The sequence below is a fragment of the Camelus bactrianus genome, chromosome 6 (assembly GCF_048773025.1).
Source record: "Camelus bactrianus isolate YW-2024 breed Bactrian camel chromosome 6, ASM4877302v1, whole genome shotgun sequence".
NCBI lineage: Eukaryota > Metazoa > Chordata > Mammalia > Artiodactyla > Camelidae > Camelus > Camelus bactrianus.
Genome location: NC_133544.1, coordinates 81,270,785 through 81,287,842, shown reverse-complemented (window position 1 = coordinate 81,287,842; position 17,058 = coordinate 81,270,785). Strand labels below are relative to the sequence as shown.

The 17,058-nt window shown below is 37.9% G+C and overlaps 1 protein-coding gene across 6 annotated transcripts in view; it reads left to right on the top strand.

Annotated features, from left to right (window-relative positions):
• MYO5A (myosin VA) overlaps window positions 1-17,058 on the top strand; it is a 173,599-nt gene that overhangs the window by 66,952 nt on the left and 89,589 nt on the right. For 5 of the 6 annotated variants that reach the window (XR_012507666.1, XM_074366143.1, XM_074366142.1 and 2 more), the window contains exons 5-9: window positions 4,980-5,136; window positions 9,483-9,626; window positions 11,843-11,924; window positions 12,542-12,649; window positions 14,326-14,432. Coding sequence is in view for 5 of the 6 variants with exons in the window: in XM_074366143.1 (XP_074222244.1) it covers window positions 4,980-5,136; window positions 9,483-9,626; window positions 11,843-11,924; window positions 12,542-12,649; window positions 14,326-14,432 (598 nt within the window). In the remaining variant the exon portion in view is untranslated. Of the gene's footprint in view, window positions 1-4,979; window positions 5,137-6,051; window positions 6,126-9,482; window positions 9,627-11,842; window positions 11,925-12,541; window positions 12,650-14,325; window positions 14,433-17,058 lie in introns of those variants that run through there. The other variant, XM_074366145.1, reaches the window with a different exon arrangement.

Genomic DNA, 17,058 nt, shown 5'->3' with positions numbered 1-17,058 from the left:
GCTCTATACTGATGGAACAGGAACGTCAGGTTGACGTGAAAAGGTCTGGCAGCCATGTGACAGGCTTCTCAGCAGGAACTAGCTGTGTCTCTGGGGATGCTTATTTTCATTTCCTGAATGATCTGTGTGTCTAGCTTTCACCAGTGTGCCAGCACACTCTTACAGTAAATATTCACACTTAAAAAATACTAAATATTGTCCTTGTGAGCTCATTGTCTAGTATCAGCTTTAGAGTTTAAGTCTTTTCTTCTTGGGATTGATCTTAAAAGCAGAAATCTTGGAGAGACATAGCAGAGCCCCTTGGTTTTTGACAAGTGATAATAATGTGGAAAAACTTTGCACCTCTCTAACAAGAGAGACAGGGATCAGAGTCTGAAGTGAAGCCACATCACAGTAAATACAAGACTTTGGAAGAAAGCACCATTTTACACTAACTTAATATTTTTCCCTTTTTAGCAAGGGATCAAATAAGGGAGAAGCAATTATTGAGTGCCTGCAAAAAAATAAAACTAGGTTTTGTTTCAAGAAAACATTCACTTATAAGCTAAAAATTAGACCTAGGTGCCTGTACACTTAACCAAGGTACATGGCAACACTTAGTGGGTGGTTATCAGTGAGTCACCATCAAGGTAGGTGGATATAGTAAATTGTGTTCTGCATGAGTCAGGTCTGAGGCTGGCATTACTTTGTTTCCTCATTAATGACCTGGATGTAAATGGAAAGTATGCTCTTTAAGTCTGCAGAGGACAAGATGATGGTCTTGGAAGATAAGAATAGTATTCAATATGAGCATGATAAACTAGAGATTACATTTTTAAAGGGAACAATTCAGAAGGAAAATGTATAAAATAATATGCCTGATACAAAATGAAATCTTAATAGATATAATCTAAGGAAAGGCTGAACAGACCAAATAGATAAACCTATAGATACTAAACAGACATAGATAGATAGTGGGGACCATAGAAGGAAAGTAGACTGACATGTATCATGTCTCTCTTTCATCAACCCAGAGTGGTGTTCTGTCCTTGAATAATTTGTTTCCTGGAGTTTCAGGTGTCTCTACATTGTTTAATTCCCATTTCCTTTCCCCCTATACAACCTAGTTTTCTCCTAATTATCATATAAGAGTCAATTGAGGCATCACCTTCTCTGGAGAGCATTTCCTGACATCGCCTCCTCACATCTCCCTCTAGTCCCATATCCTTTCTCCATGTTTTCATAATGTCCTGGAAAGACCTCTCTTCTAGCAGTTACACCACTGTATTTTAACTGTACATTTCAGTCTCTCCCAATAGGCTATGGCCCTAGAGTATTTTATCTTCATGAAGTGCTTGGCACATTGTGGCTACTCATTACATGCTTGTTGAATGAATGAACGAAGCAGTATTTTTAGGTGGTGACTTTTAGTTCACATTATAGTCAATAGAAGCTCCATTGACTGCAACGGGTCCCAACAGTTCACCTCTGCTCCAAGGAACCCAGTATCCGGGCCATATAAGATCACTGCAGAGGCCCTTGAGAGTACTGGCCAAGCTAGGAAACATGAATTTTCAGTTCATGCATCCGTAGGTTGCTCCAGATTGATCTGTCCTTGATGAAGAGTGGTGAATCTCTGTTCCTTAACTTGGTTTTATCAGGCACTTGATGTGATATCTACATCACAAATGTAAAAGAAGGTTCTTATAAGGACAAGAGTACCTAAAGGATTATGAATAGTGGTTGATCAGCTAATTAAAATTTCGAAGAACAATCAGATATTATCTACATATATGTGATAATCTAAAGCTTACAGCTCTATGAATAGAATAGGGTAGACTCTGATACTCACTTTAAAACCATAAAATGTTAATCTCTGATGTTATTGTCAGTTTTCTCCTCATTTCCATCACACTGTTTTGCCCTCTGCATGTCTTTATTATGCATTACCCGTCTCCCTTCTTTGCCTCTGTTTGGCTCTCCAGTTCTACCTGTCTTTGCTCTTGTCTCTTTTTGGCTTTTCTTTCTATGGCCACATATAACTTAAAAACATTTTAAAGACTTTTTTGTACTTATTTTGTAAAGATTTCTGTTTCCTTCTTAATTTGAAAGCAGGCAAATGGATTGTTTTACCTTTTTTCTCTTTGTAGCCCTTTATTGATTTTGCCCATCTCAGATTCAAGAGTCCTATAGAGAAAAAATGTTGCTCATTTCATAATAGTCATTCAAGACCATCTGGGTATTTGTAGTCCTGCCCTGTTCCGATTGTTCTCAGTCCCAAGAGTTTACCTGGCTTAGAATATAGGCTCCAACATCTGAAAAATCAACTCCAGAGTTAGTTTGAGTATTAGTTTATAGTATTTTAGAATTTGAAGGGGATTTTAGATGTTATTCAGTCTTAAAGATGAAGAAACTGTGACCCAGAGAGGTCGTGCAATTGCTCAAAGTCATGAAGCTGGTAAATGACAGATCTAAGACCAGAGTCTGATTCAGAAAGATTTATATAATGGAAAAGTGGTATATATTGGAATGCTCCTAGTAGAGCGTTCCTAGTAGCTTGGGAGAAAAAGGAAAACATCTGCCAAAAAGTTGGGGAAATGTAATAATAAATAATAAAGTCCTTAAAAATTATTGGTTGTATGGATCCAGGATCCTAAATTCTGGAAAAGAAAATGTATCTGATATGTGCTTGACATCAATGTATCTATGTGTGTATTTGTACTACTCTGTGTGATTCATTTGAATAATCCTCAACTTTATTTCCTTTAATATTTCTCTTCTTCCCCATGACATAGGAAAGGGCTATTACATATGAGTTTTTAGATTTTTTTGATATAACATTTTGTCACAAGACTTGAAATACTATTTCAAAGGCAGTACAGTTTAGGATAGCAGTTCCCACTAATATTTCCTTATCATCAGACTATTGGAAGCCTCTTCATCTTGTGTATTATTGGAAGGAATGCTGGGAGAATTTTGTCAAGTTAGCTATCCTACAGGGTGTAGTGACAGAACTGATCATGCAGGAATTAGGGAAAGATCATTTTTCTAATCAAATTTTAGAAGGGAGTCTGAAGACTGCTGATACTGTCCCTTGATTCATGTATCAAGAAAGATCCGTTCTGAGAAATTTTAAATGACTTGAAAGAAGGGCATTGGCACCACAATGAGAACCATTTTTTAAAAGAGTGATTTATCTTGAAATCAGGCATGAATGAACAGAGGCAATGGGAATATCCACCTGAGCCTAGAAATTCAAACAAAAAGGGAATGAGATGGTGAGTATGAGGTTCAAGGATATTTTATAAAAATGAGGATTACATGAAGGCTGTTACTATAAGAATTAAACATTCCTTAGTGTGTCACCTGGATCCTCCTGATTTTCCCCACAGTATCACAATATGGGAGTCAGAGCATTGGAATAGGCTGCTGCACGGCCCTGGTAGTGTGATGTGAATATAGCTAGTCAAGCCTGAATTGGATACTCCCATTGTATTTTTTAAGGCTTGTAAAATAATGCAGTGACCACCCACTTTCTCAATTAAAAAAAAAAACCTTTACCTTAGAAAAATCTCTACTTTGGAAATATACTGCCAAGTACTTTTCAATCGCTTTGGTGTCTATGTCTCTTAAACCTGTCTGCCTCTCTCAGTCATGAGCACCACAGTCTTTATTTAGACTTTCATAACTTTTCATCTGGACCTCCTGCCACCCATATCCACATTGCTGCCAGAGTGATTTTACTAATTGGATTGTTTATTTTCTGTTCAGGGGCATTCAGTGACCTTTAGGTAAACTTCGAATTCCCTAATATCTCATGTAAGGTCTTTATGATCCAGTTCTTGCTAACCTCTGCAAACTTACCTTTCATTACTCCATGTTCTAGCCAAACTAAAATATCTGATCTTTCCTGACTTCTCTTGCATCTGAGCCTTCATTTATGTTATCTCCTTTCCCTGGATTGTTTCTTCCCTAACTTCCTCATCCCTTGCTTGCTTTCTCCTACTCATTGTTCTGGACTTTGCTGAAGTATCATCTCCAGGGAGCCTTCCCTGATCACCTGTTCCTCCTCTCATTGCCCCATCACCTGTATTGTAATCTTGAATTATTAGTGTGTCTTTTCTATTGGACCATCAACTCCTTGAGGATGCTGATCATGGCTTTATAAACTTGTATCCCTAGTATTTAGCACAATGTTTGGCATGTAGTAGGTGTTGGCTAAATATTTGTTGGATAAGTAAATCTCTTTTAAAAGATAAACAGATCATCTTCTATCATGAAATAACCTTCTCATCTTTTGTCCTTATTGGATAGTTCCACTAAAAACCTTTGAAGTTATAAGTCTCTGTAAATTAAGAGCACAAATGATACTACCTTTATGTACTAATTCCATTAATTTGGTGGATTCAAGCTGACTGCTGGTTTCATCTCAGAAAGTGGGTTTCCTGCCTCTGTCCCAGTGGAAACCATAGCCATGGCAGATTTATTCCTAGGCTACGTTGCTCATTGAAGTTCTGTTTCCTTATAATCAATACACATTTATTTAGCATTTGTGATGTGTCAGACCCTGGACTAGGTGCTGGATATTAATAATACAGTGACATAGGTCCTTATCCTCAAAAAAATCATGGTCTTAAGAGCAAGTTCATCATTTAGAGTTTTGAGTCATTGTGTGAATGAATGAAAGCTGTAATAGCTGATAGTCTTTGAGTTATGATTGAATGAATCAGCCAACAAATTAACCATTTTTTCCTCAGGTAATGAGGATACTTTTATAGGAGCTAGAGTTTGTGGGAGACACTGCTTTATGGACTATTACCTAGTAGGCAATTTGTAATTTTAATTGAGTAGTATTTTCATATCATTCATAGGTTCCTTCTAACATTTTTGTATGTGTGAACCAGCAGAAACTCACCATGGCTCATTGATGAGAACCCAGAGAAAATAATGTAATCACATTCAGAAATGGACAGCACTGTCAGTTACTCTTTGTTTTACAGAGATGAACGAAATCAGTCCATCATTGTAAGTGGAGAGTCTGGGGCAGGAAAAACAGTCTCAGCTAAGTATGCCATGCGATACTTTGCAACAGTGAGTGGTTCTGCCAGTGAAGCCAATGTTGAGGAAAAGGTGTTGGCCTCCAACCCCATCATGGAGGTAAGACAGCAGCAGCCTTACTGTATTCTCTTATTAAGAAACATGCTCAAAAAAATGGATTGATACAGCATACATTAGAACATTTGTCATCTCTCAACCACTAAGAGTAAGAAAATACCTTTCCGGGTATTAGTCAGACATCTAGGAAAAGTAAAAATTTAGTAAGCTAGACATTTTGTTTAAAAATCCATCTATATAGGAGTCTACTTTATTCCATAATCCTGCATATTTAAGCTCCATTGAATTATTGCCTCCAACTAGCTGGCAATGGCACTTTATTTTCTACAGTTTTTTTCCCTCCAGTTGACTCCTATCTCTTGCTCCTTGTACTGAAGTATAAGCTACTCATTTTCCTCCCAATCCTAAGCTCTTATTTAAGCTCCTTCCAAAACATTGGATTCACTATGCTCAAGCATGAATGAATTTCATTATTCCTCTGCCTGCATTTCATTTTCTGTACTTAGTCCAAGCTGTATAGCTATAAGGTTTTTTTTTTTTCCAAGTTAGGAACTATAGACTTAAATCATGATCTTTTAAATATTTTCCTTCTTGTTTCTGATGAGCACATCACACAACTTTAGGTTAGAAAAAGAAACTGAGTAACTAAAAATCCTTGAAAAAGGAAGAGCTATGAAAGAATGTCCTTCAAAAGTAGACTATCTATACAAATGCTTATGCCAAAGAAAATAGACCTTTTTGTGTGAGAATTTGAGTATTTTAGGATTTGTAACTAGAGAATTATTTGTCAATTAATATAATTTTAAGAAAGTTACATTTTTGTAAGTAGTCCAATTAATTGGAGAAAATAAGTCTCATTCAATGGAGAGAAAGTAGTTTGGAGATGTGGAAACAAACCTTTCTTACTACTCAGCATTTTTTATCCTGTTCTTCCTTTGTCAAGCCTTGTTTGTCACCCAAACACAGATGGCGCTTAGAACTGGCCTGGTGCACCTGTGGTACAAGTGGTTTTTGCACTAATCAGCCCGGAGGTAATTGTGCCTGGAGTGCAGTGCTGTGTGACACTTTAGAACAGAACACTGTGACCCCTTACCTACAGGGCTGCCCTTTAGAGCAGCAGGACTTCTATTCTTGGGACTGAGAGAATAAGATGTGCCGGGGAAGTTAAGAGGCCTCCTGGGCTGGGTGAGCTATGGAAAGAGAACTGGAAACGTTTTCTGAAATAGCACAGACACAAGAAAACAGACCTTTATGCCGAAAGAGAGTAGTAAAGATTTTGAGAAAATACTAAGATTTTGAAAGAATTTAAGCTACAGGTATAGTGGTGGACGCCACTCGTGTTACTAGTGGGAAGATACTGTCTGTATAGCCAGCTTTTTGTTTTGGTTTAGAAAGCAACAAGGCTTTGCTTTCTACCATTATTTTGAGTGTTTTGATCATAACAACAAATTCTTGGTATTTGGTGGTAGTTAAACCGTTCTTAGTCCCTAATGTTATAAGATCCCAAAGTCGTGATTTTGATGGCATCGGAGAATCCCGTCTCTTCTAGCCCTGACCATGTAATAAGTCTGGAATGAAGCATCTAGAATATGTCAAGTTGAATGAACTATTTTACAGCCTTGCTATATTCTCTTTCAAAAAATAACTACACTTTTGTCTACAACACAGATTTGTGTTAGTAGGAGTGATATTAAAGATTTGGGATGGTTACAGATACTACTTTTTAATATGCAGTTATAAGGAATTTACTGTTTGCTAGCGTGAACCAAAAAAAGATAAAGTCATCAGTTAGACTTAGCTACTTCCTTCTATATTATTGTTTAGTTTCTCTGTGGGAGTTTGGATTAAGAAAATTTGATAAAGAGAGAACTAATTTTCAAAACTACAAATGAGGGCATCCCAGTTTGAAAGATTAAAATGGAATATAGGGCTAAAGAATGGTGACAAAGGGTTTATAGTTACAGGCAGAAAATACAGATAAAACTGTTGAATATGTGACCTAGAAAATTTGTTGCTTTTAAACTTGCCTCGAGATTATGTCCCTGTATCAGAGCCCTTTACTGTGATGTCAGAAAAGGCGTGTCTGGGTCTCCAATGATCATGAGTACCCCACACTCTAATATCACAGCCCAGTGGCTAATGGGGTTTGCACATTATCCTTTAGAAAGCAAGCTCCTCATCCTCTGCATAGGCTCCTTTCGCAAAATACGAGTGATGTAGAGAGAAATAAATGGTTCTTTTTTGCTCAATTTTATGAAATTTTCTTTTTCACCCTTTTTTCTCTAGAAATTATTATCCTAAGATGGGGACGGGGAAGATTTGGGGGGCACACTGGGTCTTAGTAGTTCTTGCTCATCTTCAGTAACTGTAGTTGAAGATTTTAATCTTCATTTAGTAAAGAAGAAATCACTCAACAATTCATTGAAATCAGTAGTAAAAACAAGACACAAAACTGCTTTCCTTAAGCAATTTCTTGCTGATTGGGGTGAAAACAGCATTAGCGAGGCTCTTGTAAATCTAGTACTTACGAGGCAGAGGCCGCGATTAGAGGGAACGGACAAAAGGGACTGTTCATACACATAACCTTCTTCCCAGACCAGGTCAGAGGCTTAGAATCATAGTCTTATTTTGGAAAAGGACCCCAGAGCTCATCTGTTCTAGTCCGTTTACACTTGGGGACACTAACGCTTCTCAGAGGGTTAAATGACGACAGGGTGGTGGTAGGGCCTGGCCCGACACCCAGATCTTCAGACTTCTGCTTCATTTACTCTTTCTGCCATTCTGTGCTCTGTGTTTATATACTTTATACTCAAAGACAAAGGGGTCTGTTTCAACCCTGGCCTACCCGCTGCTGCTTCTCACAAGGCGTGGTATTGTTTCGGCAGGTTGACCACTCTGACCCCCACTCTGAGTCGATGGTGGGGGGTGACATGTGGAGGCTGGGTTGAGTCAGGGAGGGAGGAGAAGCTGTGCACCACCCTCCCCAGCTTGCTCAGGACAGGGCCTGGTGAGCACTCGGTAGCTTCCTGCTGTCACCGCTGCTACATGTGACCCTTCATCTGCTCTTTGACACGACAGATTTTGCGGAAAGAAAATTTTGCATGTATCACTAATTTCATTTTCTGAACAGAATAAAAATAATGGGACTATATGGAGACTTTTTGTTGTGCTTTTTGTAATATTAAGTGGGAGGATATCTGAGTAAATGTATTGTTAAATTATCCAGGGCTGCATTAAATCCCTCTGTTATTTGGCTGGGAAGATAGCTTCCAGCCATTTTTTCCATCTACACTGTTAATCTGAAATTTAGCAGTGTTCTCACTGCCAAAACGAAATAGGACATCACCTGCCTTGTACTGCAGAGAGTGAAAATATGTTTTCTTTTATTAATCAGAGAACCTAATGTGTTGACTTTTGTGGTTTTGTTACTACTGTTTTCATCACCTGTTTTGTGTTGCGTTTTTGACGCTCCAGAGATTTTTCATATCTTTCTCTCTCCTGTGGTTTCAGTATTCTAATCCTGATAGTCACAGGCTTTGCACAGTGAAAGATATTAATCTTATATGAAATTAAATTATATTTAATGTGTGCACTATGTGAGCACTTGCTTTTCTAGCTACAGCGTGTTTTTGCTTTGCCTTGAAAGAAAAATTTATAAAAGCATGTTACCTAAATCAGAAAGCAGTGCATATGCCACTTAAATTTTTAAGATTATATTAAGAAATTTAGCAAAAAGTTATATTCTCTGTTTTCTGTAGCAGATGTCTTGCAAGTTAGATACAACTATCAAAATCCAAAGCCAGATTTTACTGTGTCTGATTTCTGAAAGTGGCGTTGAATTGAGTGGATAATTACTAATACTCTGCTAATGATCAGTCTACTCACTGGGTCTTTGTTGTCATGGAATAAGATGATGGAAACTTTTGGCTAAAGAGACCCTGAACACCAGAGCATTTCCAGGAAAATATTCATTTGTCTTAACCAGTTTATTTACATGAAACAGACTAAGCTTTTCAATAAACCAAAACCCTAATAATTTAACTCAGGGCTTGTGCCTAAGCACCACCCAGGAACACCCATTCTCTTCCTTTGCTGAGATGGGTGAGTGCTTTCCATCACCACACATGGTGGGTGAGGACCTCCCAACCGCTGGGCTCAGGTCTGCTCTTTCTGAAAATAATTCCTGTGAGAATAACAAGGCAGATGAGGACTATTAGTATATACCTGGGTGGCTGTGCCTGCAGGGGCAAAAGTGGTTCTGTTCTTAAAAGAATCAGGTTTAGAGGGCTGTGTTCTACTTTCTTCTTTCTCTCCCTGAACAAACTCTGTAAATGTCATGGCATGAAATGCACTTCTAAAATCTTCTTTTTTCCCCTCTTGTTTCTTAGTCAATCGGAAATGCTAAAACAACCAGGAATGATAATAGCAGTCGTTTCGGAAAGTATATCGAGATTGGTTTTGACAAGAGGTATCGAATCATTGGTGCCAATATGAGAACTTACCTTTTAGAGAAGTCCAGAGTGGTGTTCCAGGTAAGCCGGGCATGCACACATATCCTTGTGTTAGGTCGCCGTCTAAGTCCAGAGCTCATGCTTGTTGGTACGCATTTCATCCCCAGATATTCTTGAGCATGTTATGACAGTATTACTGCAAACCACATCTGGACTGAAATGTGTGAAACAGCGCCTGTCAGAGGCAGGGGGATACCCATTAGCTTAATCATCTTTAGGACTGGGCACTGATTGATGTTTAATGAGGTTTTTGACTCTTTCCTCCAGAAAGAGTAGGAAAAGCTTAGTTAAGAAGAGGTGCTATTAGTTTAGTCCTGTCTGTCACGTTTCCCAGATGATAGGGAAGACATTGGCCTATGCTTCAGTGAGCTACAGTTTGAACTCAGTTCAGGGAAAAAAAAAATTATCCTGTCTTCTTTCGTTTTTCTTCTCCTCACTGAGTATGATATTGCATAGATAGGAAAATGAGATTTAAAAGGTCCTCACAACCCAGTTGTGAGCTACTGTCAAAGAATGTACTCAGATCTACATATCTGTGCAGGATTTGCTTTCACACTATACTCTTGCCCCTTTTAATTTGTAAGTGGGAGATATTACATATTATAACACTGGCAGGCATGCATTTACATAGTTACAGGTATACTAAGGAATGTGGAGACTTATCATTAGAAAACTCCCAGCATAGGGCTCCTGGTGACCCGCTACATGCTGGGTTCTGTAGTTCCTTGACTGAGTGCCACTGCATTGAGGTTCAAATAGCCCTGGCGCTGCCATGTAGCAGAGTCTTCAATTTCCACTGTGTAACAGAGCCTATAGTTTCCATTGCACAAGTCTGTTGGGGCTTTGAAAGTGTCTGGGATGTACTGAGAGTCATGAGTTTGGGCAGCCTAGAGCTACCCTGGCTTTGACTTTGGGGGTTGTGCCTGATTTGTGGCTGCCTAAATGTAATATTTGATTTTTACAGTGAAGTGAGAGCCACCCTCTTCCTTTGTGCTGGTATCTAGGTACACACAGAGCAATGTTACTGCACACACATGTACACTTGAATAGGTTTTTAAAAAAATGTTTAGTCTCCAGAAGAAAGAATGGGGGAACATATATGTAGATCTAAGAGAAGACTGAGTCTGAATAGTACAGATTTGATTGAGAGGTAAATGGTTAAAGGTGAACTGGGTATGATGACCAGAGGCTAATAGTGCTTAAGATGTTAAGATAAAACATTAAGGCCTACTCCTTACTGTCTTGCCTAGAAACAATGAAGCAATTTTAGCTGTTCCCCAGTCCCCGGGCTATATAATATTGAGGATGTTTGGGATGTCCAAGTGAGTCAGTCAGAGCATACCTGATATTGTCCTTCATGCACAAAGATGACCAAAGCTTTTCTGCAGATAACCCTACTTTTCCAGTTGTCTATGAACTGAATCACCTGATCTCTTACCTGATCATGCTTGTGATCATTGGTGTATTGTTAATTTATTTAGTGTTTTCTGTCCCTATAATAAACCTTGTTTACCAGACATCAGCCCCTGTTGGGCATCAAACCTGTCCTTGGCCTTCCTTGCACTATTCTTTAGTCAGTTGAATACACTGCAGAATTCAAGGGTATAATGATAGAGTATAAGGATTCAGTTTTGTATGCACAATATTATTACAATTGTATTTTTACGATATATATGTGGGAAAAGACTGTCAGAAAATACTAAAAAAAACTCAGGATTGTACATGATTTATTTTCTATTTTATAAAATGTTCTTATTGACTTTGAGTATATAAACTAAAATGATGTAGATGATATAGTACATTTATGGATTTCTTACAAACAACCGCAGTAGATGGTCCAATCTAAAATATGCCCAAAAGATTTTTTTTCAAAGTATTAGAAAGACCATGAATCTAAGAGGTACTGTGAGAAAACATTGCATAATGGAAAAAAAATTGGTTTTAGCTTTCCCCAGAGGCACTGATCTCTTATAACAATTCCATATAGCAAGCTGTTCACTAGTTTGAAAAGCATTCCCATCAGATATTTTATGTTGAATGTAACCAACAGATACACACTCACACGTATGCACATAGCTAATAAATCATAAGGTTTAATAATTGTGGATATGTATTAGGAAATTTGGGAAAGGACAATTTATTTCACCAGCTGAAATAAATATTAAAATTTTACTTTATGATTGAATTTTGAGTTTTAGATTAAAATGCTATAACTGAAAAGTCTTCTTCCTTCAAAGGCAGAAGAGGAGAGAAACTATCATATCTTCTACCAGCTTTGTGCCTCGGCAAAGTTACCTGAATTTAAAATGCTGCGATTAGGTATGAATATGGCATTAGATTTTTTTTTGTGCTGGTGTTGTTTTATAATAATTTCTGAGTTCATAAATTTACTTGTTAAAAAGGAGATTATCTCCCATTGGGATATTTATGGATGAAATGATAAAAGGTCTGCAGTTGGCTTTAAGATAACTCACGGGACAGGGAAGGAGTGAGTGGCTGTATAAATGGAACAGGATTGGCCTTGAGTCGATGCTCATTTAAGATGAGTGATGAGTACGCAGGGGCTCTTTGTACTACTCTCTACACTTTTGTGTATGTTTGAAATTTGCCTTGATTAAAAGTAAAAAATTGAAGGGAGTTTATGTGGTATAACCCTATGAGGTTTCTGATGAAGGGAGTAAAGTGTTTGAAGACATTCTCCTAGCATGTAGGATGGAATCAGACCTTTAGGAAAAGACTAAGATAAATAAGCTACAAACACTTCACTCCATTATTTAATTTTGAGTTTTGTATTAAAATTGAAAACACAGGCAGTCAGACGCTAGACTGTGTACACTTGATTGTGTTGTTGCCGCCTCTGATTCTAAGTGGACATAAAGGTGGAAGTCAAAGCCTCTTCACAGACTGCTAATTGTTTTTATGTTCCTTAACTGCAGGAGATGCGAATAACTTTCATTATACAATGCAAGGTGGCAGCCCTGTGATTGAAGGAATTGACGATGCCAAGGAGATGACACAAACCAGGCAGGCCTGCACTTTACTAGGTAATGTAATCTTGAGCCCTTTGTTGGCATATCTTTGTATCAAGTGGTGAGAATTGTTGGGAGATTTAACATTCATTCTGAAATACATTTGGACAACATATGGGCACAAGGTTTCTTTTTGGGGTGATAGGAGCTGTACTAAAATTAGCTTATGGTAATGGTTGCACAGCTTTGTAAAATGGATGAATTCTGTGGTATACAAATTATTTCTCAATAAAGCTATTTAAAATATTCAGGGCATCAGGGGAGGTGGGACTGTTTGTTTAAATTTTTACAAAATCTGAAACCTAGAGCTAAATGAAATGGGTTCCTGTACAAAAACTCATGTTTTGTAGGGTTTTTTTTATTTTGGGTGTCTTCTTGTGGTCTGGAAATGTGGTTGACCTGGTTTGGTGACAAAGCAATGTATTACATGTAGTTTATTCTGTTGTTGAAATGGCTCAGATGTCACTGTCTTGTTTCTGGGTTTAAAAAAAAAAATTGGATCTACATATAAATAAATTGACCTTTAGAAATGTGAAGTACAACTTTTAGTGCTGAATTATTTATTCAGAAGCCTCTGAATATGAAAAACTCTAAAGTCATATATTGGTATTTTAAGGAGCACTCTGAGGTGAGTTATTTTAATTTAAAAGCATTGCTTATCAGAGTGTGGTCTAGGACTGCTGTGGAGCTTGCAAAATTCTAAAATCTCAGACTCTATCTTGAACCTACCAAATCAGAATCTGCATTTTGACAAGTTCCATTGGTGATTCGTGTGCACATTATCATTTGGAAAACACTGCTTTACTACAAGGACTAACTCTGTAAATAGAAAATTACAAATTTGAAAAAAAAAGAAGACCCATAACACAGGAGATGGCAAAACATTTCTTATGAGATCAACTCTCAGTTATTCTGTATATGATTATATATTTGGGAATAATTTAACTATTTTTATTTGAATATAATTACATCTAATATTCTGGGAAAATCTTACCTTATTGAAAAATGAAGCCTGGTCTGATAGAACGCCAAGGGCTGCCAGCTTTCTCATCCCGCCTGATCCTTCAGGTCCTGCCCTAACGCTGCGTTTGGACACTCGCTCATCAGGCTGGGGTGCAACACCGGCCTGAACACTTCTAATTCTGGGGTCTCTTTGACTTACACTTGATCTGAAGTTAGAAAAAATAATTAAGTAATTTGTCTTAAAATAGCTTTATTGGGCTGCAGCTTGCATTTGGAGTAGAGATAAATAGAAAAGGCAATAATGTTAATAAAATACTTAAATCCAGTGTTTGACAATGATGACAATAATTGTTTAGCACTTACCATGTGTCACACAGTGTGTTAAGCTTACTATGTGCATTTTCTCATTTAATGTTCACAAACACCCTTTGAGATAGTCCCTACTATTCCTGCATTTCAAATGAGAAAACAGAAGGATAGAGGGTGAAGTTACCTGTGCAGGTGAGGTGGCAGGTCAGGAGCAGAGCCAATGTCTGTCTCAGTCCACAGCTCACACTCTCAGCCACAGTGCTAAACTGCATTATGTGTGAAATGTTAACTCTGACACGTTATAATGTGTACAACACTTGGCAATATTCAAGAGTTAAAAATGGGCTTAAAGTTGTCTGCTATAATTGTTCAGTTCCTGTTCTGAAATTAATCATTTGTTCACTTACTCTGTGTTTCAGGAATTAGTGAATCTTATCAGATGGGAATTTTCCGAATACTTGCTGGCATCCTTCACTTAGGCAATGTTGGATTTACATCTCGAGACTCAGACAGCTGCACAATACCTGTAAGCTCAGAACAAGCTTTTTAGTTTTGTTGATTCTTTATGGAAACAGTGCATTTGAAGTCACTCTATTAACTAACATTAATAATTATCAGAGAGAGAATTATCAGACACACTATCCAGAGTAGAATCTTGAATTGTAAATAAAGAAGTGTGGATTCAGATCTCTGGTGCACAGTGATTGTGTGTGTGTGTGTGTGTGTGTGTGTGAGTGAAGGAGGAGGAAAGAACTTGGATACATATCTGATCCGTATAAACAGAGACGGGAAATATTAGATATGAAAGTTGGATTGGTGAGTCTAGAGAGAGGGCTAGTTTGGCTCATGGCACACATACCAAGAATTGGTAACTCTATTTGTGTCTTCAGCTATGGAAATAATAATATGATTTAAAAGTTCCTGAAGAAGCCGTTAGCAGTGGTTACTCCTGGGAAGAGGAGTTAGATGGCTTGGGAAGTAGGGTGATTCATGTATTCTTCTTTCTACACATAGTGATAACTGCACACTGAGAACTAAAACCCAGTTAATTTGTTTTAACTGTAACAAAACCTGACAGTCTCAGATTGTTCTCGTTGGGCATTTGTGACTTGTGATATTTTCTGGTCACCACCATCAAAGATAAGACACACGTACACATATATTTATTAGGTATTTTTAAACTTTTTTTAAAAAGGAAGAAGTTGTAATATATTTCTTTTCCATCCTGCTTCCTCAAGGATTATAATAGGAAGCAGTCTTGAGATTTATGTTTCACTCTTCAGACACCCAAGTTGATATTTGCAAATCTACATGTAGATTAATTCACGTGACTTAAATCTGGATAAATTAGACTTCAGTTTTGAAATATATGTGTCACGGTCTCTGCCTGGGTTCAATCCCAACTTTACTGTTTACTCACTCTGTGTTTTGGGGTGAGTTCCTTAGCTTCTCTGAACCTCGTTTTCCTCATCTACAAAATGAAAGAGGCTTTCTTTCCCAGCATTTTTGGACTGGTTGGTCTGATTGAGCTTCATGCTGGATAAATTATATTTTAAAGACTATTTAAAATAAATATGTAAGAACTTCTTAGAGGCCAAATACTAAGTGAAAACAGAAACTCAGAGAACAAAGCAGAACCCTGAAGCTGGGACTCACCTCAAGGGCATTTGCTGAACCCAGTGACCTTGAGCTTTGGTTTTCATAGCCAAGTAGGTGCAGAAGACAAAAGATAAAGCCTAGGACTCATATAAACAGAGGAACAAAAAGAAAAACTTCTGCCTAAAGCTGAGACCCTAAATGGGGAACTAGTAATAAACTTGCTCACTGCCTACTCCTAGAGTACGAGGAAAAGTTAATCTGGCTCAAGTCTCCATGCTAAGCGGAAGAGGAAAAAAATAGTTCCTTAAAAATTTATGACAATAACTGACCCCTCACACATACTTCCCAGCCTGATTTCATAGTTCCTGGATGGTCCCCAAAAGCTACACACAGGAAACTTAGCTTAAGTTGTTCCTGGGCTGGTGGTGCCCCGGCTGCCTGACAGAAGCAAATGCCATCTTCCTTGGAGGGTCCATCTTCAATCCAGGCTTCAACAGGGTCCCATAAGGAAAGTTACAAGAAGTATTGGCTCACAGTCAAAAATCTCAAATCCCATGATGAAACAACAGAAGAAGGAGCTAGGTGAAACAACAGAGTCAAAGCTGCCAAGAATGCTGAAAGAAATTAATAGCTGATTTGACACAACTGAGGAGGGAATTGATGAGCTGAAAGATAGAAGTGAAGAAATTATCCAAAGTGCAAGATGGGACCCAGAGATGGAGCACTTCACAATAGTTAAGAGAGATGAAGGGTGGAGTAATAAAATCTGGTTTTAATCTAATGAGAATTCCTAAGGGAGAGAAAAAGGAGAATGAAGCAGACGTGATGTTTGAAGAGATAATTACTAACAAATTTCAGAACTTCTGAAAATGACACTACACCACAGATTTGTAAAGTAAAAAAAAAAAAAAAATCCCAGTTAGAATAAATAAAAAGAAATCCACCCTCAGGCACACCATGGTGCACACCACAGGCAGAGAGAAAAATCTCAAAACAAGCAGAGATAAGAGATACTACTCTTGGAAAAATAGCAACTAAACTGATAGCTCACTTTGCAGCTGCAGTAATAGGAGCCGGAAAACAGGGGGCTGTCTTCAGTGTTTGAGAGTAAATTACCATTAATTTAGAATTGTCTATTCAGTAAAAATGTCTTTATAGAATGAGGGAAAAATAGAAGTGTTTTTCAAACAGACACTTGTGAGAATTTGTCACCCATAGGCTTTCACTAAAGGTAATATTAAAAGACATAGTTTAAGCAGAGGAAAAGTGATCCAAGGTTTGAGATCTAAAATTCGAGAAGAAATGGTGAATCAATAAACTAGTCAAGTATTGGGCAAATGTGGGTAAAATTTAATTAATTACAAAGGGAGAGGTAGTGGAGAAACCTGGCAGACATCCCCTTAACCAAGTGACCCCAGTTGCCAGGACCCATCATCATCCCGTGAATTCTGATGTGGTGCACTGAGGGGAGTGCTCATCGCTTTCCAATATTCCTGCCAAAAGCACATGACCTGAATCTAGACGTGAGGCAATGAATGTCATACAGACCCAAA